Source organism: Asterias rubens, chromosome 2 (assembly GCF_902459465.1).
Source record: "Asterias rubens chromosome 2, eAstRub1.3, whole genome shotgun sequence".
In the NCBI taxonomy this organism is placed as follows: domain Eukaryota; kingdom Metazoa; phylum Echinodermata; class Asteroidea; order Forcipulatida; family Asteriidae; genus Asterias; species Asterias rubens.
In genome coordinates, this window is record NC_047063.1 from 25,020,055 (window position 1) to 25,047,792 (window position 27,738).

Here is a 27,738-nt window from a genome sequence, read left to right on the forward strand (position 1 = left end):
ATTTCTGTTAGCTTCTCACTTGTGGTCTACTATAAAACTTTTCATATTGGCGTTACCACACGTGATTATGTTTGACAGTTCTGAGGTTCCGTAGTACCGCTACGTGGATGATTACGACGCGACCGAATAACAGTCTGCACCGAACCGTATCTAACAAGGGTCGCTTATCTTTGGTATGTAGAAGGCGAACAACCAGACTTGCTAACAACCCATATCGTTAAGGAATTGTTTGTCAAATGTTAAACATTGAGTGGGGCCACGCCCATCATAAATATGTTGAATCTAACGCCACGGGTAAACTTTTTCCTACTTGCCTGTAGGAACTTCTGCCACGATATAGGAATTAGTCCTAAACCGGCTACAACCTTCCCCATTTGGATATTGCCATGGCCTGTAAATGTATTGTTGTCAGTTCTCTTTCATCTATCACACAGTGCTCACCCCATGTATAAACAGATTGTCGATGTTCTAGTACGTTTGAATTCAGCAAATTTACCGTCCGTAGTTTGCATCCAACAGTAAGCAATTATAAATTAAGAGTAATAAAGAAACTAGTTAATGTTATGAATAAAACTAATTTTAATTAAGTAATTAATCGGCTACTTTGCTTAAAGCCAGTGGACACTATTGGTAATTGTCAAAGACCAGTCTTTTCACTTGGTGTATCTCAACATATGCATAAAATACCAAACCTGTGAACATTTGAGCTCGATTGGTCGTCGGAGTTGCGAGATAACTATGAAAGAAAAAACACCCTTGTCACACGAAGTTGTGTGCTTTCAAATGCTTGATTTCAGGACCTCAAATTCTAAACTTGAGGTCTCGAAATCAAATTCGTGGAAAATTACTTCTTTCTTGAAAACTTCTCCACTTCAGAGGGAGCCGTTTCTCACAATGTTTTATACTACCAACCTCTCCCCATTACTCATTACCAAGTAAGGTTTTATGCTGATAATTATTTTGAGTAGTTACCAATAGTGTCCACTGCCTTTAATATCGGAAATGTAAAAAATAAAAAAATAGTTACAGATTGGAAGAAAGACAGAAAAAGAGTAAATAAACAAATCAACAAAGAATAAACAAAATAAAATACAAATTAATTTATTAATTGAAAGATAGTTTACAAAATGATAAAAATTAGCATGAGCCTGGGAACAAACATTTTTGGAAGGGGCTAAAATCACCTGTTCCTTCAGTTTTTAATGTTTTTTGTTTTGTTTTTTCCGTGAGATAATAATTATTACAAACTTAATAGTGGGAATATTATATAGTTGTTTTTCCCTTACCCCTATAGTAGCCGTATACAGGGGAACATCTCATTAAACCGCTGCACGCATTCTTTGTCAAATTAAAAATGCACAAATCAAGAACCCTAAGCTGACCGCGGCTCTCCCCCTATTTTAAACGCAAATTGAATGACAGGAAAATTGTTTTAGAATTATAAGTTGTGGATGCTGACTGGCATCATGAAGTACGGAAAAGAGAAAATGTTTCGCGGAAGGTGGTGGCGCTGTTTACACTCTGCGACTTATCAGGATGTGCTGTGCGGTACAGATTGTGTATAGAAACCTTATATCAAAGTTCGCTGTTTCTTTCTAAAATGTTTCGTCGGCGTTTTACACCGACATGTGATAGGGGTCTTAATTTTTGTAACCCATGAGTATTTTGTCTTTATGAAACAATTTACAACAATCTTGCATCATACATTATATTTGACAGTAAATTTTTTGTTTATAGATTGAGTTCGAACTTAAACAGATTTGTTATTTCCTCAAAAAAGGGTGCAGATGTATTTGACATTGTTACCAATCTTACCACGTGCTCTAAACGGTGACGAAAGCCCGTACATCCAACCATTTGCATTTACGTCATTGTGGTTGTGTTTGTGAATTATTTGTTTTTGTTGTGGCTGACTAAACACCAATAGTAACCATTATCAACTGCAAGAATGTCTAGCACTGTGGGCGTGCGGCCGGTCACCACTTCTTCCGTGGTACACCACTTTGTATTCGGATGTCATGGTTGTCACTGTCCCTTGTCTTTGTCGTTGTCTTTGTGGGTCTAGGCAGCGAGTCAGTCAACATGTTAGGGTATGGGAGCCAAGGCTTCAACCAATCCTTTTTCTGATTTGTTATCAATGTTGCTGTTAGTGCCAATGCTAATTGAAACACCAACGATGAATATATCATGTGGGGGCACGACCGAAATAAATGTTTTATTGACCTGATTTGAATTAAAAAACGTTGGGAGCGATTGGTGTCCCCCTATGTTTCTTCAATTTAGGGACTTTTCGTTTTCGACGACGGATGGTTCTGCGACGGTTGTTCAGCTAAACGTTGTCGTTTTCAGCACAACGAAGCTTCATCCCAAGTACTGTCATAGAAATAGGGACGACCGTCCTCAAAGCCGACGCATGCGCAGATGACGCCAAATGTCATATTTACCGTCGCAGAACCATCCGTCGTCGAAAACGAAAAGTCCCTTATACAAGCTGCAGTTTTGTTTTGATTTATAAGTGTCATAAACAACACAAAAAACTTATTCAATCGCAGTTGATACAAAATAAATTGTGTCACCATTGACAATTCTTGTTACTGCATTCTTTTCGACTTTCCAGAGCTCTGCAATATTCAGTGTTATACGAAGTCAGAGTGATATATTATTGTTACGTATTGACATGAATGCCCATTTACTTTGATTTTTTTTTTCCAAATAGAGACCGATGCAGTATTGGAGCCATTTCAATCGCATTCTCGACTAATAATTTCGCATATTATCGTATAGTCTCGTGATATTAGTATGCCATGCCTGTCAATATTGTTGTCAATTCCCTTCATGCACGGCAGCACATGCCCCGACTGTCATACAAAAAGTCCCGCCAGCTCCAATTTTCGAAACCACGGCTTCAATGGGCTTTATAGGCTTCAAGGCTCTGTCTGCTTGTTTGAAGCCCTAAACCAAAAACACAGGTTTTTCAATATGACTGAAGGAGCCAGAAACCGGAGCCGTGCTAAGCCGAAGACTTGGTTTAGAAAAGGGCAAGTGTATAAAAAGAATCATTAACTTAAGATGGAAATGAGGTTGCAGCCATCGGCAATCGAATACATTATGAGTAAGCTCAACCTCGATCCCTACTATTGAATATTCCTCAACACGAGCCGGCGTAATAAATGACATACACCAATGACTTCCGTCGTCGTCCAAACAAAAATCTCATCTCAAAAAGCCATTGCAAGAAGTGAAGAGAGAGAGAGAGAGAGAGAGAGAGAGGGAGAGAGAGAGAGAGAGAGGGCGAGAGAGAGAGAGAGAGAGAGAGAGAGAGAGAGAGAAATCCATAATTAAAAATGGGTTATGCCATGGGTCGTTGTTATTTGAGATGATTATTCCATCAGTGCTCTGCACCCAGTGGCTGATCATTCTGAATAAATTCACGGTCAAAGCTAAAGCAGGCTCACAGCTTTTTCTCTCAAATGAATGGTAATAATAAAATGGTAATAATTAAATGGTAATAAACAAGTGCATAAGGGATGAAGAACATTATTTTGGGCTTTTGGCTAAAAAACCAAAGGATTTGCATCAGGTTTCAACACTGTTAGTTGTGAATTTTCATAGGATTTAAATTGTATTCCACACGGGTTAGGTGACCATAAGAGTAAAGGTTTATATACGCTGCATATCCTGAATCACAGCATTGTGAGTTTAATATCAGAGCATATTATAATTTTACATACTGAGACCTAAAAGTTAAAAAGTTAAGTGTTTAATTATCTTTACAATATGCGATTTCATACTTTTGGGAAAGTCTTTGGGGATATCTCTAGGCCATAAAAAGGTATTATTCACTAATAATATTGAGCACCTTGGATCCGCCCTTTTATTCACTAATAATATTGAGCACCTTGGATCCGCCCTTTTAATTACATTTGTGATAACTGTCCAAAAAGAGAACCATTCAATCCATGATTACTGATTTAAATCTAAACTTACGTTTCAAAGTGACATTTTTGAAATGAAAAACATTTATTCACATTTAAACTCTTCAGTTTACTATAATTGTGTATCAACCAGGAAGTGTTTACTTCTAAGTTCGCTTCTATCCAATGTGTAAGTTGCAGTGCTCCTCGACTGTCCCCTGTTAGCTATGCAAGGATATTCATATTGATACTGAAAATTGACCAAGAAGAATATAACATTTTCTGATTGATGGATAGACCCAAGCATAAATATGGAGACCATTTTTGGGGGCAAAACATTGAAACAGTTTGCTCAGCTGAAAGTCGTACCGTAGTTTTATGGCCACCAAAGAAAATGTTCTATTCAGGCAACATGATCTGACTAAAGAAAGGTATTGTAGGATTGGAAGAATACACAAAACATCATTGTTTAGTTTTAGTCTGAAAGCTTATAAATACTGAGTCCATAGGGCTTAAAAATCTGAAAATGGGTTGTCCCTATATTTAAACGTCTTTTTGTGTAAAATATTTCATTCTGGTTCTGGTATACCTTTAAACAGTTCCTCAGAAAATGGTTCTACTTCGCACAAATTAGCAGAAAACAAGTCATAAACTAATGTGGTATTTGGCTTCGGTAATTTTTGATCTTATAAAAACAGCTTGATGAAATTGAGCTATTGATCCAAGATACAGTCTGTTTGTGAGGTAAGTCTATAAATTGACGCATGCAGCAGCTGTGCGGCCCCGCTGTTTGTCACATTTTGACGGCACTCCAATTGGCTGCATCATCATGCTGAATTAGATGATATCTGTTCACCAGATTTTATATTACAAATAATGTTTTGAGACATTACTCTGCAGTGAATCACTGTGAAGATTGGTAATAGTTAGGCAGGCCTTAATTGAGTATCAAAGTAGTGGGACATCAAAATAGGACTTTAATGGGTCAATTTCATGGATTTGCTTAAGCATGCTTTCTGCTCAGTAAAAACGAGCAGGATTCACGTTTCAAAATGGTGCATGCGACATCGTGTTTTGGCTGATAACCGTAAGCGTGGTTTTCTCAACTTCGGGATTAAAAATACCGACCGATACGCGAGGGTCGCCACTTTAATTTATATTTTTTTCCTACCATGTTTTGAAAAGGTGTCTTTCTTGAGACCCCGCTCTGAGAACATTATTTTTTTATGCACAACAGCGTGTAAAAATAATTTAAAAGGTACTACATTTCGCATTGTTCTATTGTGCCTTCTGTGTGTTTTTTCCCTTTTCAGAGAGACTTACATGTAGGCATATAAATGAAGAAAATAAATCATTAGTCGAGTGTCTTTCAATAATTTTGACTGAGTTTGTTCAAAAGGGAGAAATGACACGTAGAATCCTGCAGATTGAAAGTCAAGTTATTATCTGATCCCCGTTCAAATACTGTAAATTGTTTTATACAAGAAAATTATGAACCAGATGTATATCACTGTGCTCAATCTGCAATACAAATAACAGCTAATCCGCAAAGGATTTATACAAATTGGTTTTGCCACAAAGACAATTATTAACAATTAATCGAATTATTATTTATATAATTCCTAACATACCTGCCGATCCTCGCAAGGAATTTCCTTCTTCTCCGCGGCCATTCCTGTCCCTGACTGATTCCAATCTGTTTATTAAACAATTACTTGCCCTTCCAAATGAAACTTCAAATCGTATTTCCCCAAACTTTCACTTTTAATTACATAATCTCCAATCTGCCTGTAGCTCTCTAGCTTCGTGTGACATTTGTGTTCACTGTAGATAAGACGAACAGCTATATGCGGCGAGTGTTGCTCAATGATGTGCTTAGTTGATGAACCTGTAGTGTACATACAATGCACACACGCCAGGCAATAACTGTAAACTAACTGTCCTAATTCGGCTCCTACGCACAACGCCCATACACCAACCCGGCTGTTATAATCCATACACACACAACATCAGCGTCCGCGGAATTTCTTGCAGTCTGACTGACTTTGTTTTAAAGATGTTCTGTATGAAGTTGTGGTTTTGATATTTTTGTTCAGGACAAGTTCACCGGAAATTTCCGGGTAACTAAATTCCTTCCGCTTTTAGCCCCCCCCCCCCCTCCCCATGAATTTTAAAAGGATGTTAAATTTAGGATGTGACATTAACTTAGTATTTTAAGTGAAGGTCTTGAGTTTTTTATTTTGATTATTTGAAATGTTTTTGGTTTTTATTTATTTATAATATAATGCAAAGTGTTTACATTTATATTGTTTACTTTTAGAGTGCAATGTGACCCGGCAAATAATAAACTAATCTTTAGGGCTTTCTTTTGCGAAAAGTGTCATTTTCAAAATGTTTTTCTCTTTAACCTCACGGACTACTACCCTAAATAATTTACTTCACTAAAAAAATACACAACAAATACAATAACCATAACTGTCAGGCTTCAGGAAAAAAAAGGTAAAACTAAGTGTGCCTTTTTAAATGGCCAAAAGGTAAAGCCATTTCATTTTTATAAATGAAGAAGATGTAGAGACTATTTCATAGCCAGGATGCGCCTTTAATTCACATGACCTTACGGCGTCCTTTTATGCGTGGAATCCAACTCTTCCTGTTTGGCACTGGAAACCAAAACGGTGGATGAGAGTTGTGACGTCAGTAAACTTTTCCAGCAATTAAAGAGACGTGATTTATCGAGGTTGATTTGTCTTAGTGAATTTTTAACAGTATTATTTTATTTTAATACAAGGTTTACAAGTTGGGACAGGGGCTGTAAGGTTTGCAAAAGAATAAAACATTGAATTTTTTAAATATCATGAGAGCTCATTGAGAGCTCAATGTTATCTGAGTATTCTTTGAACTGTAAATTAATTTTCAGAATGCAAAATGATTTGTGGGTGTTTACTGTAACCGTATAAGGCATGTAACCTTTGTTGTTAGAGTTGTTGTTTAAGAATAATAATATTGTTACACTTTCATGATGCATGGTCCGATTTTTTCTTATTATATCTAGGGCCTTTTTTCTTTGAAAGAATGATGACAGACTGTTTCAAAAGGAAAAACATTCAACAACTTTCGCACATGCCACGGACACTGTGCAATAGGCCCTATATATAGGCCATAGCTTATGGACTTGGTGATCATAACAATGCAGTTTTGGTTATCATTCGTATAATATCACTTATCATTGGTGAATCTTTGCCTGTTCAATACGCTTTGTAAGCATATACAAATTTTTTTTTTTTTTTTAAATTTGTATCTTCTGTTCTGGTCAATTCGGCTACAAATCGAACAGAGCATAATATCTAACTTCCTTATGTTGTTCGGACAGATCTTGAAACCATTTAGTCAAAAGACTTTTCTACACACGTGGAGCCCAAATTTTTGGAATAGGGAAATGCTTCTCCGGTTTTCTATTTTTTTTTTTTTGCATGGTGTAAAATTAAACGCCCTGACATTTTATCCGATCCGGATATATTGTGGGAATTAAATTTCCTTGTTTCAGGAAACAATGCACGTAGAGGTTGGCACTTTTCCTGTCAACAGCTCCAAACGAACTCGGATGTCGGGTGTCTTTGTATGAACATGTGCCAATGTTAAAGGTGTAAACTGTTTCTAATGTAACGGTTTTGGGATGTGATTTGTTTGGCTTCTGTTCTGTAATAATAATCAATGGAGGCACATAATACTATCCTCTGCTAAACTTGAATGCCAATGCACGCATGGATGGAAGGGACACTTTTAAGTTCGTACTTTTTAATATCATAGTGAAAATGAAAGACAGTTCAACTGAACATGAAAATGAACTAGGTCGTTTCCCCCAAAATGGCAGGAAACCTATACGAAACAACCATAGGGCACTTTAAATAAACGTCTCTAGTTTGTATCATAAAGAGGTATCAGTTTTTAGGCACTTAAATTTGAATCTGAGAAGCGTTAAAATATTGTGTATTGTAATAATGGATAGGCCCTAATTCTTCCTACGAGAACATTATTTGCTTCCGATGTTTGACGATATCTCAAAAACACTACCACCTTTTGAATTTAAACGTTCACTGGTTAGTTTTATTGTACAAATCTACATTTGTATAGGACTGAAATAATCAAATTGTTCCAAAAACCAAGGGCTCGGCTTTTATGTTAGGTTGCTATTAAGGGGAAGAGAGGCACTGGCAAAAATAACTTCACAACAAATAAATCATAAGGTTTTATATAGAAACATAGATTAATTTTTAATTCAAATATTCTCTAGACAAGTTTTATAGATAATTACTTTCAACCCTCCACCATTGTTTAGAATTAGTTATAAAGAGGAAACATAAAGACTGCCTTTTAAAATGACATTTTTACATCAGTTCCATTGTATACCAAATGTATACTTTGCCTTTGAAGACACTTTTCTAAAAAAATAAACAAAGACCTACAAAAGTATGTTTTTTTATTTTTTCAAATAAAATTTCATGTATGGTTATAAAAAAAAAGAATAAAAAAGAGTATTATATTTCAAAATGTTTGTGCGTTATGAATCAATGCCACTTAACACATGACCTGTAAAAGGACGCCAGAAATTTCAGTATGGGGAAATAATAAAATCCTAGGTACTTATGAAAGACTTTAGTCCAGGGCCCACTCTTCATTCAAGTGAATCTAACTCTATTGTTTAAAGCACGTCATACTCAATATGTGGCATGGTTTATTGTGTCCCCCCCCCCTTTTGATTGTATATTCAATGTGTTCTGGGAACAGAAATGGGGCCCCGGTGGTAGACAAAGTGGCTTAATTGAAATGTTAGTATTAACAACAAAAATATAAGGACATATATATATATAATGAATAGGGTAGATGGCCTTCGCTTTCGATCCAATCCGGACCTTCTTCAGAGGCAACTTCAGGACATATATATATATATATTATATTAACAAAGAGTGAGGTTGCTGAATCGAACCTAGGGTCGATTTCACATAAGATTTAAGACTAGTCTTATCTTGAGTTAGGATGAGTCACTCGTCCTAACTTAGGACTAGCCTTAAGTTTGGTTAGGACTAGTCCTAACTCTATGTGAAATCAACGGCTGGACCAGCAGCGGAGTGCAACACTCTTGGTCCACATGATGCACTGGAAAGACGACCCTTCATTATTTCAATAATAAACAAATTCAATACTACAGGGTTCTCTACTCTCTAACAATGTAAAAAAGAGTGAAAAATTCACTCTTTTGTCCAAGGGGTACAAGTTTCGCTCTTTTGAGAGTGAAACTCAATCTGCGTCACTCTTTTGTGAGTGAAAATGGAACGAATTTCACTCTAAATCAAGTTGAAAGAGTTGTCCGCCATATGGCTATTTGTAAGAGTGGTATAGCTGACATAATAATAATATTAATAATAATAATAATAATAATAATAATAATAATAATAATAATAATAATAATAATAATAATAATAATAATAATAATAATACTGCGGCGCAAGACCAGTCTCTAAGGACAAATGTAATGAAGGCAAGGATAGAGAAAGCAAACGTCTCTCCTATGTGTAGAATGTGCAATAAAGCAGAGGAGACTGTATTTCATATTGTTAGCGAATGCAGTAAGATGGCCCAGACGGAGTACAAAGGAAGACATGACAAGCTGGCCAAGGTGATTCACTGGGATCTGTGTAAGAAGTATGGTGTCAAAGTACTTGCGAAATGGTACGACCATGTTCCGGAGAAAGTTGTAGAGAACGACCAGGTCAAGATCCTATGGGACTTTAACATTCAGACCGATCATGTTATACAACATAGGCGTCCGGAAGGGATTTATTTGAAGATCGTAGATTCCTGGTTGTTTTGTACTCCTGAACTAAGCTTTGAAGATAAACAGGGGCAATACCATGGATACATTGATAAGTCAGAACCAAAACTGTTTTCACTCTTTTACATTAAAGACACTGGACACTATTGGTAATAGTCAAAGACCAGTCTTCTCAACATACAATGTATATGGTGTACCATTGTATCTCAACATACAATGTATATGGTGTACCATTGTATCTCAACATACAATGTATATGGTGTACCATTGTATCTCAACATACAATGTATATGGTGTACCATTGTATCTCAACATATGCATAAAATAACTCCCCTGTGCACATTTGAGCTCAATTGGTCGTCGAAGTGGCGAGAAAATAATGGAAGAAAAATCACCCTTGTCACACGAAGTTGTGTGCTTTCAGATGCTTGATTGCGAGACCTCAAAATCTAATTCTGAGGTCTCGAAATCAAATTCGTGGAAAATTTTTTCTTTCTCGAAAACTACGTTACTTCTGAGGGAGCCGTTTCTCTCAATGTTTTATACTACCAAACTCTCCCCATTACTCGTTACCAAGAAAGGTTTTATGCTAATAATTATTTTGAGTAATTACCAATAGTGTCCACTGCCTTTGAGAGAGTACATAGCAATAAGAACATGAAGTATCAACCACTTAACATATTAAGAAGCACCTGATCAATTGGCCAAAGTTTTGACAGCATGAGGATGCCTTTCACCAGAACATTTTCTTGCATAACACAAATCACAACACTTTCTTTAAACTGCCTCAACATTAATTTATTGTATCTTAAAAAAGAAAAAAGAAAAAAAAAAGGAAAACATAGTTCCTTTGCATCACGCGCCAATTTGGTTTACAAACGCCCTCGACATGGTCAAAAATAACATGTCTAACTAATCTGATTGTTTATTGGCTCAACTCACCTCATCATCATCTCAAAATTCATTCTTAGTTGCAGCATTTTGGGAATATCCCAGGCGACGCAATTTTGCACGCTTTCCATTCACTTTCAAGATGTGGTGTCAGGAATCATGAATTGAGAGCCGAAATCTACTAGTCCACTTCTTGGAGACGCGGTTAAAGTTTGACACACAACGGCCCATCATGCATCCTGGGCCCATTTTCATAGAGCTGCTTAAGCAGGAAATACTGCTTAACAAATATCTCTGCTAAGCAATAATTAGCAGGATACCAGTCACAAAATGTTCATGTGACATGGTATTTTCGCTGGTAACCTTATTCTTGTAAGCATAATTTTGCTTAGCTTATTTTGTGCTTAAGCAGTTCTATGAAGGGCCTGGTTCGCACTGTTCATAACTTCCTGCATCTGCCTTATGTGCCAGCGTTTACTAGTGAGGTGAAAATACTGTCCTCTTGAGTCAGTAGAGCGTCCGGCGTGTCAAACTCGGCTATCCGACCCTCATTGAGTACTAGGATCCGATCAGAGTCAAGGATTGTCTGCACTCGATGCTACAAGCAAAATACAAACATTGCCAAATCATTTACTGAAACCTGGAGCAGTTGGTAAATAATAATAATAATTTACTCATTTATTATGCGCAAGTTTCATAAAAATATGTACAGATGCGCATTACAAAAGTGAAAGAATACTGGTGTTAACAATTGTTTAAGAATAATTAAAAATGGAATAAACACTGTAAAATAAAAGAACAATAGTATTAATTAGCTATCCTGGCCGTCTGCAAAAAAATGAGAAAAATCTTAAGTTTTCCAGGCGTTAACAAACAATTGGTGTAAAGTCCGTCCAAAAACAAAACAAAACCTGGCACCAACTACCATGACTACGATCCAAGGATTATACAATTGTTGCACACTGTGACAGGGTCTATGGTGTATATTATTATTTCTCTTCTCAAAGTTCTGTTGTCATCTTCAAACATTATTATGTTGGAGTATGCATAGTTTCATATAATAAGCAGACGAACAGTTGTTCAAATAAGAAACAATTCTTCACTGTTCCCTCAAACCCGCGGCTGTTTCATACAAAGCGCTGGAAATCGAATAACGATGGGAACGATCAAGGTAATGTACACCGGTTAACGGCCATGGTACATGCATTTTTATATCACATATTGTGACTTGATTTGAGTTAGAAAGGAGTAGCATGTTCAATTTAGGCACCAAGGGAGCTCCTCCATTGGATTTTGTTGCCTGAAAATGAACATAAAACTACGACATGACAATTAACACAAACTACAAATGTGATCTACTTACTGCTATAGTGAGAACAGTTCTGTCTTTGAAGGCAGTGGCCACGACAGCTTGCAGTATACTATCCTGTAATGCAAACATCAATACCCAAACATTAAATGTGACCTACTTCTGCAAAATCAAAGTTATGCTTTGTTTCCTTTGCCTTGAATAATAGCCTTAATTTTAACCATGGTCAAATCACGAGTATGATTTTGGAGGAGTTGGGACTATAAAGGATAATGGCACAAGAATATTACGGTCCAAGATCTATCTCTAGCCGTAAGAAAATACCGAAACAGCCACTTCGGCTACAGCTAAGCCCTAGCTAGTGGCCGAAGTTGCCTTTTTCGGAAACACACCTCAACTTTCCATTTCCGCCTCTTAATTGACCTATGACCCAAGCCTACCACTTTAGGTCAATAGATGCACGACCTCGATCATCCTGACAAGGACTCAAATCTTTCTCAAGAAGGAACAAACTCATCCTGACAAGGACTCAAATCTTTCTCAAGAAGGAACAAACTATTAATTTGTTCTTCTCTCTCCACCCTTCCCCCACCTCTAAATTGACCTGTGACCTAAACCTACCGTTTCCAAGTCAATGGATGCAGTGGCCTCGTCCATGACAAGGATGCGAGTCTTCCTCAAGAAGGCACGAGCCAAACAGAAGAGCTGCCTCTGACCAACGCTAAAATTCTCTCCTCCTTCAGTCACCATCGCATCTGTTACAGAAAGCAAATATCTCGTAAATACAACGACAGTTGTTTAATCTATACAGAGAACATCAAGGCAGAAAGCTCAAATGCCGGTTTTGGTTTCGTACATAAGATCTTATTTTCTTACCCAGTTTGAGATCCAACTCCGACACCAGGCCTTTCAGCTGAGCGATCTCAAGAGCTTCCCATAATGCATCATCATCATGCTCACCCCTCGCATCTAGATTATACCTTGGGTAGAAGAATAAACAAGATGAAACCATTTGATGACCCCAAATAAAAGAGTTGTTCAATTTGCACAATATATCCCAAAGGATATTACCTCCAAGACTTTTTACTCTCCACTGTCCCCCTTTTACTTTTCGGTGTTCCACATAAAAGGTGCTGTTTAGCAGTAATGTCATTTTCCCATCTATTTTTTTGGCCTATCCCATCTATTTTTCACCTTAGCTGTTGCAAGTAGGGTGCATTTAAAAGCCTGCTGTGAAGTACACACATTCTATTTATTGCATCTCTGTGGAGACATATTTTGTCCTTTGGTCCCTGTAATTTATAAGAGCCTCACATAGACTTTGTACACAAAATTCCTTGTGGAGAACCCCTGTTTAGAATTCCCAAAAGAGATCTTTTAATTGTGTTGCCTTTTCGGTTACATTGTATGTTCTGGATCATAAGATAGTGCATACAAAAGCTTTTAAACCACAGAAAACTCTTGCTAAGCAACAATAGGTTATCAGCCAAAATATTGTACGTTTACTATTGATATGACTGGTAAAAAATAGCAAAGGAATTGGCCACGCAAGATTTTATGCTAAACAGGCTTTATGAAATTGGGCCCAGAGGTTGAGTCTAGTGCTCTAGACCTCTCAACCGCTCAAACTCATGGAATAAAGTGCAGTCATTATTTATTAGTCCAGGAGCGAGACTCCGTGCTGACAAGAAAAGTCTGAAACTAGGATGCAATTTTCAGGAGGTTTGTTGAAATGATGGCCTTTCTACCTTTATAACCCCTTGGGTTTAGATTTCAGGAGGTTTGTTGAAATGATGGCCTTTCTACCTTTATAACCCCTTGGGTTTAGATTTCAGGAGGTTTGTTGAAATGATGGCCTTTCTACCTTTATAACCCCTTGGGTTTAGATTTCAGGAGGTTTGTTGAAATGATGGCCTTTCTACCTTTATAACCCCTTGGGTTTAGATTTCACACAGATTTTGAAAACAGTATCCTCATCTCCACAGAAGCAGACCAAACAGCAGGATTTCTTTATACGTGGGGAAAAAAACACATTTTCTTCACCACGCCGATTTGAAAGTTTGAATTCAGATGAAAGTCTGAATGTTCTCATCCCTAAGCTTCTTTCCACCCAGGGGTAAATGGGTACCTGCGTGGGCAGAGATGGTTCTTGTGATTGATTTAGCTTTGTGTGCTACATACTTGGCAGCACATACTGTATACTCAGAAGAGAGCTAAGATGGTTTAAGGAATAATTCAAGGCCCAGTGACCAGGGGTAATAATGTTGAAGTGCCATGAGCGTCACTGGATGTGACGGACCTGAGCGACCTGAGCGCAATATAAGAAGGCACTATTGTTATTATTAATATTATTATTATTATTATTATTATTATTATTATTATTATTATTATTATTACCTGACAGTTCCAATGAACAGGACTGGGTCTTGAGGAATGATGGCCAGACGTCCCCTCAGCTCAACGAGGGGTACATTGGCAATGTTGATTCCATCGATTGATATACTACCTACAAATCAAACATTTATAAAACAAGAATGGATTCAGATTATCCAGGTTATCTTTAATTTAATAATATTCTGTAAACTATTGTAAACTATTGACAAGGCATAATGAATAATAACACCTGGTTCAGGCAGGTGTCCAGAGTCGCGCCCAACCAAATAGGAGCCACTCTGGGTCGACCCAATTAAATTTTGGTTTCAGACAGACGGACTTAACATAACATTTACATTAGGTTCGGCTCATGACGTCGGAAACCATGACGTCTGAAACCAAGGCGCTCCAGAGTCGTTCTGCCCAAGTGCAACAGGCGATTTTTCGATTTTTAATCACGTCCAGTCAATCCTAACTGTTTCAGATGTCAAACTTTTCATGTACTTAGTTCAGAATTTGGTTGGGCGCGACTCTGGAGCGCCTGTCTGAAAACACCTTACTAGGGACACTTCAAAATAAATTATCTACCTTTGTACGTCTGAATAATCCTGAAGAGAGTCAAAGTAAGGGAGGATTTACCGCTGCCAGTCCGACCACAAATACCAATCTGTTAATAAGAAAATGGTCTTTAAATAGCTGACTATAATATTATTATATTATAATAATTATATTATAATTATATTACATTTATGATGTTATATTACATTTTAGCGGATGATCCCCCAATTACAGGAAAAGATAATACACCATTTTAAATATTCATATAGCCTATATGTACATTAATAATAAAAATAGAAACATCTAGATGCATCTTTGGAAAAATTTAAGCAAACATTACAAATTTAATAAATTAGAATGAGGAAAAGAAACAATAAGCATCTAATTTAAATTTATTTTAAAAGCACAGGCCTACATTAAATCATAAAATAAAATAAACATTTAAAAACAAGATAATAAATTTAAAACCAAATTCAATACAAATATTAAAAAAATTAAAAAATAACTATTTCAAATAAAGTATATACCAAGACTGAAGGTAAAAATAACAAAGGAAATAAAACAAAACAGACTGATTAACAATAAATAAAAAAATAAAAAAAAATAAGAAATTTGTTTGCTGTTGTTAAAATAATAAAATTCAGAATAAGATAAAACCACAAAATTTACAAGGGGAAACAACCAAGGAAAAAGTACATGTTCAAATAAATGAACAGTAAAAAATTAAAAAACAGTTCAAATACACATGAGTTACTGGTAGAGGATATGGCAGGCAAAACCTGACCACAAAAGGAATCAAGAGAAGGGGCTCCGAATAAGTACTGAACTGCATGATATTCATCACACTTAACAGCACTGGACACATTGGGTAAGTGTCATAGACCAGTCTTCTCATTTGGTGTATCTCAACATACAATTGAACTCAATTGGTCGTCGAACTTGCAAGAGAATAATGGAAGAAAAAACACCATTGTCGCACAAGTTGTGTGCTTTCAGATGCTTGAATTCGAAGCCCTCAGGTCCCGAATTCAATTCAAATGTTTTTGTGAGAATTTATTTCTTTCTCAAAAACTTTGTACTTCAAGGCTACATGTACATTAATCTGATTTGGGCTAGCAACCCAAATTAACTGCCACCAGTTACTTACCATTAAATTCAATTAAATTCAACAACATTTGTTTCCCAATTCCTCAATCAATATTAATACAATGTAAAAAAGGTCATACAAGAATTTAAGGAATTTTGGGAACAGCCAAGTAAGAACAGCTTGTGTTAGGGAGTGCTCATACAAAAATCATCATACAGTAGTAGTTGAATGTTAACAATCATCAACAATTCACCCAAATTCTCTTCTATGAATGTTCAGTTTAATCCCCATGCAACTCTTACCTTTTCAGCCGGTTGAATACGAACATGGATGTTTTGTAGGACTGGGTCGAGTTCCGTGTCGTAACGAGCCGACACACCGTCATAAACAATCTCTCCTCTCTCCGGCCAATTAGGATTTGGCGTCAGAGCACCTTAAATATCATCAAAATTTAAGGAAAAGTTAAAAAACGGATGCTAGAAGAATTTTTAGGGGCGGTCGATAATACAGTTTCAAGTATCATGTAAAATTTCTAAGCCGCTGGTGAAAGGGTAAAAAAGACGCATTTCTTTTTTCATTGTGTGTATTTGGAGGGAGGACTAATGCACTGGATTCAGATTATGGTGGCTAAGTCCCTGGGGTGTGGGTTCGAATCCAGTCATGACAATTGGCCCCTTAAGCAAACTCTGAACTATAAATGCTTCTCATCACCCAGTGAGGAAAAGGACAACTGATGTAGCACTAAGTACTTGGGGTGTGGGTTCGAATCCAGTCATGATAATTGGCCCCTTAAGCAAGACCCTGAACTATAAATGCTTCTCATCACCCAGAGGTAGGTACATGTGAGGGCAAGGACAGCTGATGGTGCACTAAGTACTTGGGGTGTGGGTTCGAATCCAGTCATGACAATTGGCACCTTAAGCAAGACCCTGAACTATAAATGCTTCTCTTCACCCAGTGAGGAAAAGGACAACTGATGTAGCACTAAGTCCCTGGGGTGTGGGTTCGAATCCAGTCATGATAATTGGCCCCTTAAGCAAGACCCTGAACTATAAATTCTTCTCATCACCCGTTTGCAAAAAACTACATTAGTCAGACAGTTACCTCTATATTTCTCAGTCTCGACATTGCGGTAATATTGCACTCTCTCAATGGAGTTCAACTGCATCTCAAGGTCCGCCGTTGCACGTAACATCCAGTTCAACTGCCCTGATGCCTGAAGGTGGGGGTAGGAAAACATTCATAATCAAAGGTCAGATCACATCATAGTCCTGAATCTCACTACAGACCTAAATCCCTAGTATTATCGCCTACCATCACAATCAATCAATCAAAGGCGCTGATGAGGCACAGAAGAAATAACAAGTTATTAATGGTATGCCTCCTGAAACAAGTGGGCTTTCAGAAGTGTCTTAAGGCCTGAGACTGCCACTTCAAGTTGAGGGTGGGCTTTCAGAAGTGTCTTAAGGCCTGAGACTGCCACTTCAAGGTGAGGGAGGGCTTTCAGAAGTGTCGTAAGGCCTGAGACTGCCACTTCAAGGTGAGGGTGGGCTTCCAGAAGTGTCTTAAGGCCCGAGACTGCCACTTCAAGGTGAGGGAGGGCTTCCAGAAGTGTCTTAAGGCCTGAGACTGCCACTTCAAGGTGAGGGTGGGCTTCCAGAAGTGTCTTAAGGCCTGAGACTGCCACTTCAAGGTGAGGGTGGGCTTTCAGAAGTGTCTTAAGGCCTGAGACTGCCACTTCAAGGTGAGGGTGGGCTTCCAGAAGTGTCTTAAGGCCTGAGACTGCCACTTCAAGGTGAGGGAGGGCTTCCAGAAGTGTCTTAAGGCCTGAGACTGCCACTTCAAGGTGAGGGCTACACTTGATGGTATGCCTCCTGAAACAAGTGGGCTTTCAGAAGTGTCTTAAGGCCTGAGACTGCCACTTCAAGGTGAGGGTGGGCTTTCAGAAGTGTCTTAAGGCCTGAGACTGCCACTTCAAGGTGAGGGTGGGCTTCCAGAAGTGTCTTAAGGCCTGAGACTGCCACTTCAAGGTGAGGGAGGGCTTCCAGAAGTGTCTTAAGGCCTGAGACTGCCACTTCAAGGTGAGGGAGGGCTTCCAGAAGTGTCTTAAGGCCTGAGACTGCCACTTCAAGGTGAGGGAGGGCTTCCAGAAGTGTCTTAAGGCCTGAGACTGCCACTTCAAGGTGAGGGAGGGCTTCCAGAAGTGTCTTAAGGCCTGAGACTGCCACTTCAAGGTGAGGGCTAAACTTGATGGTATGCCTCCTGAAACAAGTGGGCTTCCAGAAGTGTCTTTAGGCCTGAGACTGCCACTTCAAGGTGAGGGAGGGCTTCCAGAAGTGTCTTAAGGCCCGAGACTGCCACTTTAAGGTGAGGGCTACACTTAACTGATTTGGGATATCAAGCCAACTAATCAACCAGGGACACATTGCAACCTGCTCACTGTGCGCTAATACAGGGTTACCCCCTGAATGGGTATCATCCACTAGGAGCCTGAATGGGTATCATCCACTAGGAGCCTGAATGGGTATCATCCACTAGGAGCCTGAATGGGTATCATCCACTAGGAGCCTGAATGGGTATCATCCACTAGGAGCCTGGTTGGTAGAGCAGAACGCACTATGTATGCCCATAACTATTGCCTTCTAGATGGTTCACGAGTTACGCTTTTTGTAACCATCCCTTGTGAGATTCTTGGATCATTCTTGCGATGAGGGAGATTTTGCACAACAACTACAAGGATGAATTCAGAATCGCATTTGAATTTTTCTGGAGCTTCTCAATTCTGCAAAGAACTGCCCTGCTTTTTAACTATACTACCTGGGCGGAAGGTACAGAAAATTGACCGGGACTACTACTTTAGCTTATAGGATCGTTATTAACTGCACTACCGCAGAATGAGTTCTTAAATTAGTCTCAGTGTTTGGACTAGCTTGCTCTAGTCATCATCAGGAAATTGATACTTACACTTAAAGCATAAGAAATAGCGAGGCCTACTAGACTTGGGAGCAGTAAACCTTGAGCCGTTGCTATCATTGTGATTGATACTTACACTTAAAGCATAGGAAATAGCGAGGCCTACTAGACTTGGGAGCAGTAAACCTTGAGCTGCTGCTATCATTGTGGAAAGACCCGCCAACAGCACAATAAATGCACCAATCAACTCCTGCACAAACAAGAAACAAAAAAGTTACATTAAAGGATTTGGGTACTTTTTCAAAATGTCCATAGATTTACATTAAACTTACAATGTTTGAAGATGATGATAGTGGAAAGCTTCCCCTCAAATATTACTAACTGAGGTGCTGTAGTTTTTGAGAAATGAGTAAAACAATGTACTGAAAATACGTTTGTAAATGCGTAAAATAATTTTGGTCGCATGAGACCTAAATTATTTTCATGACATTGTTTTACTCATTACCCAAAAACTACAGCACCTCAGCACGTAATATTTTCAGGGAAGCTTTCTACTATCAATATCTTCAAACTGTGTAAGTTTAGTGTAAATCTGTGGGCATTGTGTTGTTTGTCCTACAAAATGTACATACACCCTTTAAGAAGGAGTGCTAGTATACAAATATTGACTGCTTCGAGTGCTACATGTATGGTTAAAACTACGACTCCCGAGGTGGTTCCCGGAGCATTATATTTTGGAACGGTCCGGGGATCACCGAGGCAGTCGTAGTTTTAACCATAGCACGAGTTAAAACAGTCAATATTTATTTTATAACACCCCAACAGACTATTTATCATCTTCGTACACAAACCGTTCGTACGCGCATTTCAGATACACAGATGCACAACTGATTGGGTTCAAGGTGGGTGAAAAGACGTCTGGGTATTGCACGGCGTGTGATAGTCGGCGGACTATCACACGGCAAACGACGCACTACATGTATCACGCGACCGCCGCTTAGTAAAACTAAGACATATCATGTGACGTGCTCTACACCAATGAAAAGGCAGTATATTTGTTAGGGGTGTTATAATAGACAATGTTCCCTTTACTAGTCCATGAGCCAGGAACTGAAATGCATCATCATAAAGGTAACAAAATGAACCTTCATGAGCAAATACAACAAATACAGCACCCACAAGTAATAATAAGAAGAAGACTTATAAAGCGCCGGTATCCATCAAAATGATGCTCATGGAGCAAGGAATGAAACACAAATATCCAGTGAAAAGCAGCATCCAAAAAGTGGGTTTTGAGACCCTCTATGAACTTATGAATAGAAGACATGTTACGGATATTAAGAGGCAGATTGTTTCAAAGTAGAGGACCAGCATGAGAAAAAGCCCTGTCAGCCCAATGGGTGTGGGTTTGAGGAACAACCAGTAACGAAGAAGTGGATGATCTAGGACATGTAGAAGGATTGTAATTGGATTGCTATGCACATAGGAAATTGCTATGCACATAGGAAGGGTCACTTACCAGTCTGACTCCTAGCCATCTATTACTCGTATTCAAGTACATGAACATGATGTTATTCTTCTCAATCTTCTGGATCAGCCCGGTCCGGAAACGTTCTTGCTGTCTGGAAATACAAAGAGTAGTCAAACCATCATTAAGAAGCATTTTTAAAAAAATTTCTTTTTCATGTTCTCTTTAAAAAAAAAAAAAACCTTCTTTCCTCTCAACTAGGTTTTTCTCAACTTCAATTTTCCTCCTAAACTGTACTTCGATATTGTTGAGAAACACAGCTCTTGAAAAAAACCTTTGGTTGCTAAGGTTACTACTGTGCAAAATCAGGTAGAAATTGTGGCACTGCACCAGAAAACGATCAATGTTCAATTCAATTTAGTTCAATTTAGTTTAGTTCAATTCAGTTTAGTTCAATTCAATTTAGTTCAATTTAGTTTAGTTCAATTCAGTTTAGTTCAATTCAATTTAGTTCAATTTAGTTCAATTCAATTCAGTTTAGTTCAATTCAATTTAGTTCAATTCAATTTAGTTCAATTCAATTTAGTTCAATTCAATTTAGTTCAATTCAATTTAGTTCAATTCAATTTAGTTCAATTCAATTTAGTTCAATTCAATTTAGTTCAATTCAATTTAGTTCAATTCAATTTAGTTCAATTCAATTTAGTTCAATTCAATTTAGTTCAATTCAATTTAGTTCAATTCAATTTAGTTCAATTCAATTTAGTTCAATTCAATTTAGTTCAATTCAAACATTCTTTTCCAGTAGGATTTGAAACTCTGCATGGTGGAAATATAATATAGTTAAGGTAACACCATGTAATGATAATCTTTAAATGAGTAAAAGAACCGTTGGCTTCAACTCAATGTTTTTAGGAGAAAAAACCCATTAAAACAACAATGTTTTTTCTATAACAATTAATCAATCAATAGGCCTACTAGTAAACATATGGTGGGGGAGAGATATACAGGCAGGTTGGTGAGAAACACAAAGATAATAGAAATAAATACAAAGGGGGAGAGATATACAGGCAGGTTGGTGAGAAACACAAAGATAATAGAAATAAATACAAAGGGGGAGAGATATACAGGCAGGTTGGTGAGAAACACAAAGATAATAGAAATAAATACAAAGGGGGAGAGATATACAGGCAGGTTGGTGAGAAACACAAAGATAATAGAAATAAATACAAAGGGGGAGAGATATACAGGCAGGTTGGTGAGAAACACAAAGATAATAGAAATAAATACAAAGGGGGAGAGATATACAGGCAGGTTGGTGAGAAACACAAAGATAATAGAAATAAACACAAAGGGGAAGAGATATACAGGCAGGTTGGTGAGAAACACAACGATAATAGAAATAAATACAAAGGGGAAGAGATATACAGGCAGGTTGGTGAGAAACACAAAGATAATAGAAAAAAACAAAAATACGAACTTCTCAAGAGAGAATCTGATAAATGAAATGAAAGTATTTTATTTCTTACTTGTAGGCCCTGATGGTTGATAGGCCTCCCAGAGTCTCTGAGAAATGAGCATAGACTGGTGACTTGCTGATGTTGGTCAGACGCTGCAACTCTCTACAAAAAATATATGAAAAGAATTTACAACCTTTCAGTAAGGTTCCTGACGAAGATTGTAATAATAACAATTAAGGTTTTTATCAACATAATGCTAATTTAACGGAAAGATTATTAAGAAAGATACAAAAAATTCACATGTTCAAGTTTAAGCTGAATACAGTGTCCACTTGCTGCAACAGCAATGGTATTTTTCACAATAATAATAATAAAAAAATAAAAAATAGTATCAAAGTCTTATATAGCGCACATATTTAGCAAACAAGGTACTTCAAGGCCCTTAGTATTTAATTTTTTACAGAAAGATAGGTTATTGAAGAGATGAATTCTGAGACCCAATTATGTAGCACCTTAGAAGGGTTTACAAGATGCTACGGCTCATTCAGCAGCCACAATCAGGAACACCGGGGTGAACTGGGTTCTTTTACATGCATTTCACACAGGACCAACGGCTTAACGTCCCATACGAAGGACAAAGCAATGGTTAAAGCCATTATACACTTTCGGTAAACAGTATTGTCCAAGTCCCACAGTTGTGTATCACAACTTATATATAAAATACCAAACCTGTGAAAATTTAGGCTCAATCGGTCATCGGAGTCGGGAGAAAATAACGGGAAAACCCACTCTTGTTTCCGCACGTTTTGCCGTGTCATGACATGTGTTTAAAAAATCCATAATTCTCGCTATCGAGAATTGATATTGTTTTAATGTTTTCTCAAAAAGTAAAGCATTACACGGAATAATATTTCAAGAGAAGTCTTTCACCATTACCTTCTGTAAACCCTGTAGGTTATTTGTAAATCTGTGAACTTTTTTTCTTCTTTTCTGTACCGGAAGTGTATAATGGCTTTAAAGTGTCACACCTATAACACAAGTGTCACCACTGGGGCTCAAACCCACACTCCAATTAACAGAAACACCAGAGTTTGAATTCAGTACTCTGAACCGCTCGGTCACGAAGCAATGGTTAAAGTGTCTAACCCACACTCCAATTAACAGAAACACCAGAGTTTGAATTCAGTACTCTGAACCGCTCGGTCACGAAGCAATGGTTAAAGTGTCTAACCCACACTCCAATTAACAGAAACACCAGAGTTTGAATTCAGTACTCTGAACCGCTCGGTCACGAAGCAATGGTTAAAGTGTCAAACCCACACTCCAATTAACAGAAACACCAGAGTTTGAATTCAGTACTCTGAACCGCTCGGTCACGAAGCAATGGTTAAAGTGTCAAACCCACACTCCAATTAACAGAAACACCAGAGTTTGAATTCAGTGCTCTGAACCGCTCGGTCACGAAGCAATGGTTAAAGTGTCAAACCCACACTCCAATTAACAGAAACACCAGAGTTTGAATTCAGTGCTCTGAACCGCTCGGTCACGAAGCAATGGTTAAAGTGTCTAACCCACACTCCAATTAACAGAAACACCAGAGTTTGAATTCAGTGCTCTGAACCGCTCGGTCACGAAGCAATGGTTAAAGTGTCAAACCCACACTCCAATTAACAGAAACACCAGAGTTTGAATTCAGTGCTCTGAACCGCTCGGTCACGAAGCAATGGTTAAAGTGTCAAACCCACACTCCAATTAACAGAAACACCAGAGTTTGAATTCAGTGCTCTGAACCGCTCGGTCACGAAGCAATGGTTAAAGTGTCTAACCCACACTCCAATTAACAGAAACACCAGAGTTTGAATTCAGTGCTCTGAACCGCTCGGTCACGAAGCAATGGTTAAAGTGTCTAACCCACACTCCAATTAACAGAAACACCAGAGTTTGAATTCAGTGCTCTGAACCGCTCGGTCACGAAGCAATGGTTAAAGTGTCTAACCCACACTCCAATTAACAGAAACACCAGAGTTTGAATTCAGTACTCTGAACCGCTCGGTCACGAAGCAATGGTTAAAGTGTCTAACCCACACTCCAATTAACAGAAACACCAGAGTTTGAATTCAGTGCTCTGAACCGCTCGGTCACGAAGCAATGGTTAAAGTGTCTAACCCACACTCCAATTAACAGAAACACCAGAGTTTGAATTCAGTGCTCTGAACCGCTCGGTCACGAAGCAATGGTTAAAGTGTCTAACCCACACTCCAATTAACAGAAACACCAGAGTTTGAATTCAGTGCTCTGAACCGCTCGGTCACGAAGCAATGGTTAAAGTGTCTAACCCACACTCCAATTAACAGAAACACCAGAGTTTGAATTCAGTACTCTGAACCGCTCGGTCACGAAGCAATGGTTAAAGTGTCTAACCCACACTCCAATTAACAGAAACACCAGAGTTTGAATTCAGTACTCTGAACCGCTCGGTCACGAAGCAATGGTTAAAGTGTCTAACCCACACTCCAATTAACAGAAACACCAGAGTTTGAATTCAGTACTCTGAACCGCTCGGTCACGAAGCAATGGTTAAAGTGTCTAACCCACACTCCAATTAACAGAAACACCAGAGTTTGAATTCAGTGCTCTGAACCGCTCGGTCACGAAGCAATGGTTAAAGTGTCTAACCCACACTCCAATTAACAGAAACACCAGAGTTTGAATTCAGTGCTCTGAACCGCTCGGTCACGAAGCAATGGTTAAAGTGTCTAACCCACACTCCAATTAACAGAAACACCAGAGTTTGAATTCAGTGCTCTGAACCGCTCGGTCACGAAGCAATGGTTAAAGTGTCTAACCCACACTCCAATTAACAGAAACACCAGAGTTTGAATTCAGTGCTCTGAACCGCTCGGTCACGAAGCAATGGTTAAAGTGTCTAACCCACACTCCAATTAACAGAAACACCAGAGTTTGAATTCAGTGCTCTGAACCGCTCGGTCACGAAGCAATGGTTAAAGTGTCTAACCCACACTCCAATTAACAGAAACACCAGAGTTTGAATTCAGTGCTCTGAACCGCTCGGTCACGAAGCAATGGTTAAAGTGTCTAACCCACACTCCAATTAACAGAAACACCAGAGTTTGAATTCAGTGCTCTGAACCGCTCGGTCACGAAGCAATGGTTAAAGTGTCTAACCCACACTCCAATTAACAGAAACACCAGAGTTTGAATTCAGTGCTCTGAACCGCTCGGTCACGAAGCAATGGTTAAAGTGTCTAACCCACACTCCAATTAACAGAAACACCAGAGTTTGAATTCAGTGCTCTGAACCGCTCGGTCACGAAGCAATGGTTAAAGTGTCTAACCCACACTCCAATTAACAGAAACACCAGAGTTTGAATTCAGTGCTCTGAACCGCTCGGTCACGAAGCAATGGTTAAAGTGTCTAACCCACACTCCAATTAACAGAAACACCAGAGTTTGAATTCAGTGCTCTGAACCGCTCGGTCACGAAGCAATGGTTAAAGTGTCTAACCCACACTCCAATTAACAGAAACACCAGAGTTTGAATTCAGTGCTCTGAACCGCTCGGTCACGAAGCAATGGTTAAAGTGTCTAACCCACACTCCAATTAACAGAAACACCAGAGTTTGAATTCAGTGCTCTGAACCGCTCGGTCACGAAGCAATGGTTAAAGTGTCTAACCCACACTCCAATTAACAGAAACACCAGAGTTTGAATTCAGTGCTCTGAACCGCTCGGTCACGAAGCAATGGTTAAAGTGTCTAACCCACACTCCAATTAACAGAAACACCAGAGTTTGAATTCAGTGCTCTGAACCGCTCAGTCACGAAGCAATGGTTAAAGTGTCTAACCCACACTCCAATTAACAGAAACACCAGAGTTTGAATTCAGTGCTCTGAACCGCTCGGTCACGAAGCAATGGTTAAAGTGTCTAACCCACACTCCAATTAACAGAAACACCAGAGTTTGAATTCAGTGCTCTGAACCGCTCGGTCACGAAGCAATGGTTAAAGTGTCTAACCCACACTCCAATTAACAGAAACACCAGAGTTTGAATTCAGTGCTCTGAACCGCTCAGTCACGAAGCAATGGTTAAAGTGTCTAACCCACACTCCAATTAACAGAAACACCAGAGTTTGAATTCAGTGCTCTGAACCGCTCGGTCACGAAGCAATGGTTAAAGTGTCTAACCCACACTCCAATTAACAGAAACACCAGAGTTTGAATTCAGTGCTCTGAACCGCTCGGTCACGAAGCAATGGTGAAAGTGTCTAACCCACACTCCAATTAACAGAAACACCAGAGTTTGAATTCAGTACTCTGAACCGCTCGGTCACGAAGCAATGGTTAAAGTGTCTAACCCACACTCCAATTAACAGAAACACCAGAGTTTGAATTCAGTGCTCTGAACCGCTCGGTCACAACAAGAACATTTCACAGGAAAGTTTTTTCAATGGTAAGCAACTTTTCGTACTTACTGTAACAGAAAATTTTTAAGGTGTGAGCATATTTCACAGGTTAGCAAGAAGATTAGCACAATAAACACAAAATCTGCCGCTAAGCAGCTCTATGAAGTTGGGCAGTGATGTCACTCACCTTGATGTCCTCAGGAAGTAATGCATGATGAGGAAGTAGATGAAAATGAATGGGATGAGAGTCACGGCAAAGTACCAGGTGACGACAGCGTTGACAACGATCGCACCGATGCAGGCAAGCCAATAATTCACGAAACCTTTGAGGGTGTTTCCAAGAAGCTGTTTTTTGCAAGGACGTGGGAAAAAGGGAAAAACATTTATCTCAATTTATTTCAAAAGTTCATTGAGGAGCATGACAGCTAATTGTATGTTCTTATTTATAGGAAACTAGAATAAAAATATTTATTTTTGAAAGGAAACTGACTGGACTAAATTTAATTAATTTGGGGATGAACAAAGCAATACTGATGACAACCCAGCCCTGATAACTGCGGTCTCCCTAGTTTGTCAAAAAAATTCTTTGTTCAATGAAGCCTGCAACTCGCATCCTTCCCGGTTTGATTTCGAGGGCACACGCTTACAGACACCATGTTGTAGGGTGTTCGATACGGTGAATAGATGGCTTAGCTGGTAGAGTGCCCTCACATTCATCTGGAGGCCCCAGGTTAAAGTAAATTTGTCTTTGTTCAACCAAAAATGAATTTACTCTTCACCAAACCAAAGATGGACTAATGATAATAAACCCAGTAAACTTAAGCGATTGAAAACATTTTTTATTTTTCAAACCTGGTCAATAACTTTAGTGTCAGACGAGAAGCGATTCAGGATGCGTCCAATGGGTGTGGTGTCAAAAAACCTGGTGGGAGAATTAGATCACGATCAGTCACTAGATAACAGCTGTTCCCAGACTCACCATGCCACTTATGGTGATAGGGCCAATGCTAACATTTCTAACTAGTTAAGTGTCAAGCATAATGATACAAGTGTAACGACCAGGACTGGAACCCCCTCTCTGCTGATGATCAGTAACACCAGAGTTTGAGTCAGGGGTTAAAGTCATTAATAACAAAAGGGTCTGAAAATAGGATCAAAATTAAAGATTTCACCCTTTTGGTGACCCCTGGAGTTACAGATTTCAAGAAGCTTCTTGGAATAGTATTTGTTGTAGCTACAAGAGTTTAATACAATTTATTTATTGGTAGGCTCCAATTTAGTTCACAAAGGGTGAGCGGTTCAACAAAATGATTAATTTTTGCAATCTGGGGGAATTCTGTGCTGGGTAGCACAGTGTATTTTGCTCAGAGTGCTGGTTGAAACTTGGTAGTGCCGAGCAGGCCCGCCCGGCACCTCCCATCGTGGGTAAAACACTGATCCTCAGCACTAAAAAAAGCAGATCTAAGAGCAGGATTTCTTAATGTCTGAAGAAAAATAACAGCTGTTGCTCA

The 27,738-nt window shown here is 38.6% G+C and overlaps 2 protein-coding genes across 2 annotated transcripts in view; both read right to left on the reverse strand.

Annotated features, from left to right (window-relative positions):
- The window catches only part of LOC117306639 (testin-like), a 50,437-nt gene extending 44,553 nt beyond the window's left edge, over window positions 1-5,884 (reverse strand). Inside the window, exon 1 of the mRNA XM_033791134.1 lies at window positions 5,546-5,884. Within this exon, the coding sequence (XP_033647025.1) occupies window positions 5,546-5,587 (42 nt within the window). The 5' untranslated portion in view covers window positions 5,588-5,884. The remainder of the gene's footprint in view (window positions 1-5,545) is intronic.
- A 5,107-nt stretch (window positions 5,885-10,991) lies between these two features.
- Window positions 10,992-27,738, reverse strand: part of LOC117306780 (ATP-binding cassette sub-family C member 8-like) — a 50,154-nt gene continuing 33,407 nt past the window's right edge. Inside the window, exons 21-33 of the mRNA XM_033791285.1 lie at window positions 27,080-27,149; window positions 26,415-26,572; window positions 21,873-21,965; window positions 20,395-20,497; window positions 19,012-19,125; window positions 17,067-17,178; window positions 16,265-16,395; window positions 14,906-14,984; window positions 14,342-14,450; window positions 12,821-12,924; window positions 12,566-12,699; window positions 11,999-12,061; window positions 10,992-11,233 (exon numbers count right to left, since the gene is read on the reverse strand). Of these exons, the coding sequence (XP_033647176.1) occupies window positions 11,096-11,233; window positions 11,999-12,061; window positions 12,566-12,699; window positions 12,821-12,924; window positions 14,342-14,450; window positions 14,906-14,984; window positions 16,265-16,395; window positions 17,067-17,178; window positions 19,012-19,125; window positions 20,395-20,497; window positions 21,873-21,965; window positions 26,415-26,572; window positions 27,080-27,149 (1,408 nt within the window). The 3' untranslated portion in view covers window positions 10,992-11,095. The remainder of the gene's footprint in view (window positions 11,234-11,998; window positions 12,062-12,565; window positions 12,700-12,820; window positions 12,925-14,341; window positions 14,451-14,905; window positions 14,985-16,264; window positions 16,396-17,066; window positions 17,179-19,011; window positions 19,126-20,394; window positions 20,498-21,872; window positions 21,966-26,414; window positions 26,573-27,079; window positions 27,150-27,738) is intronic.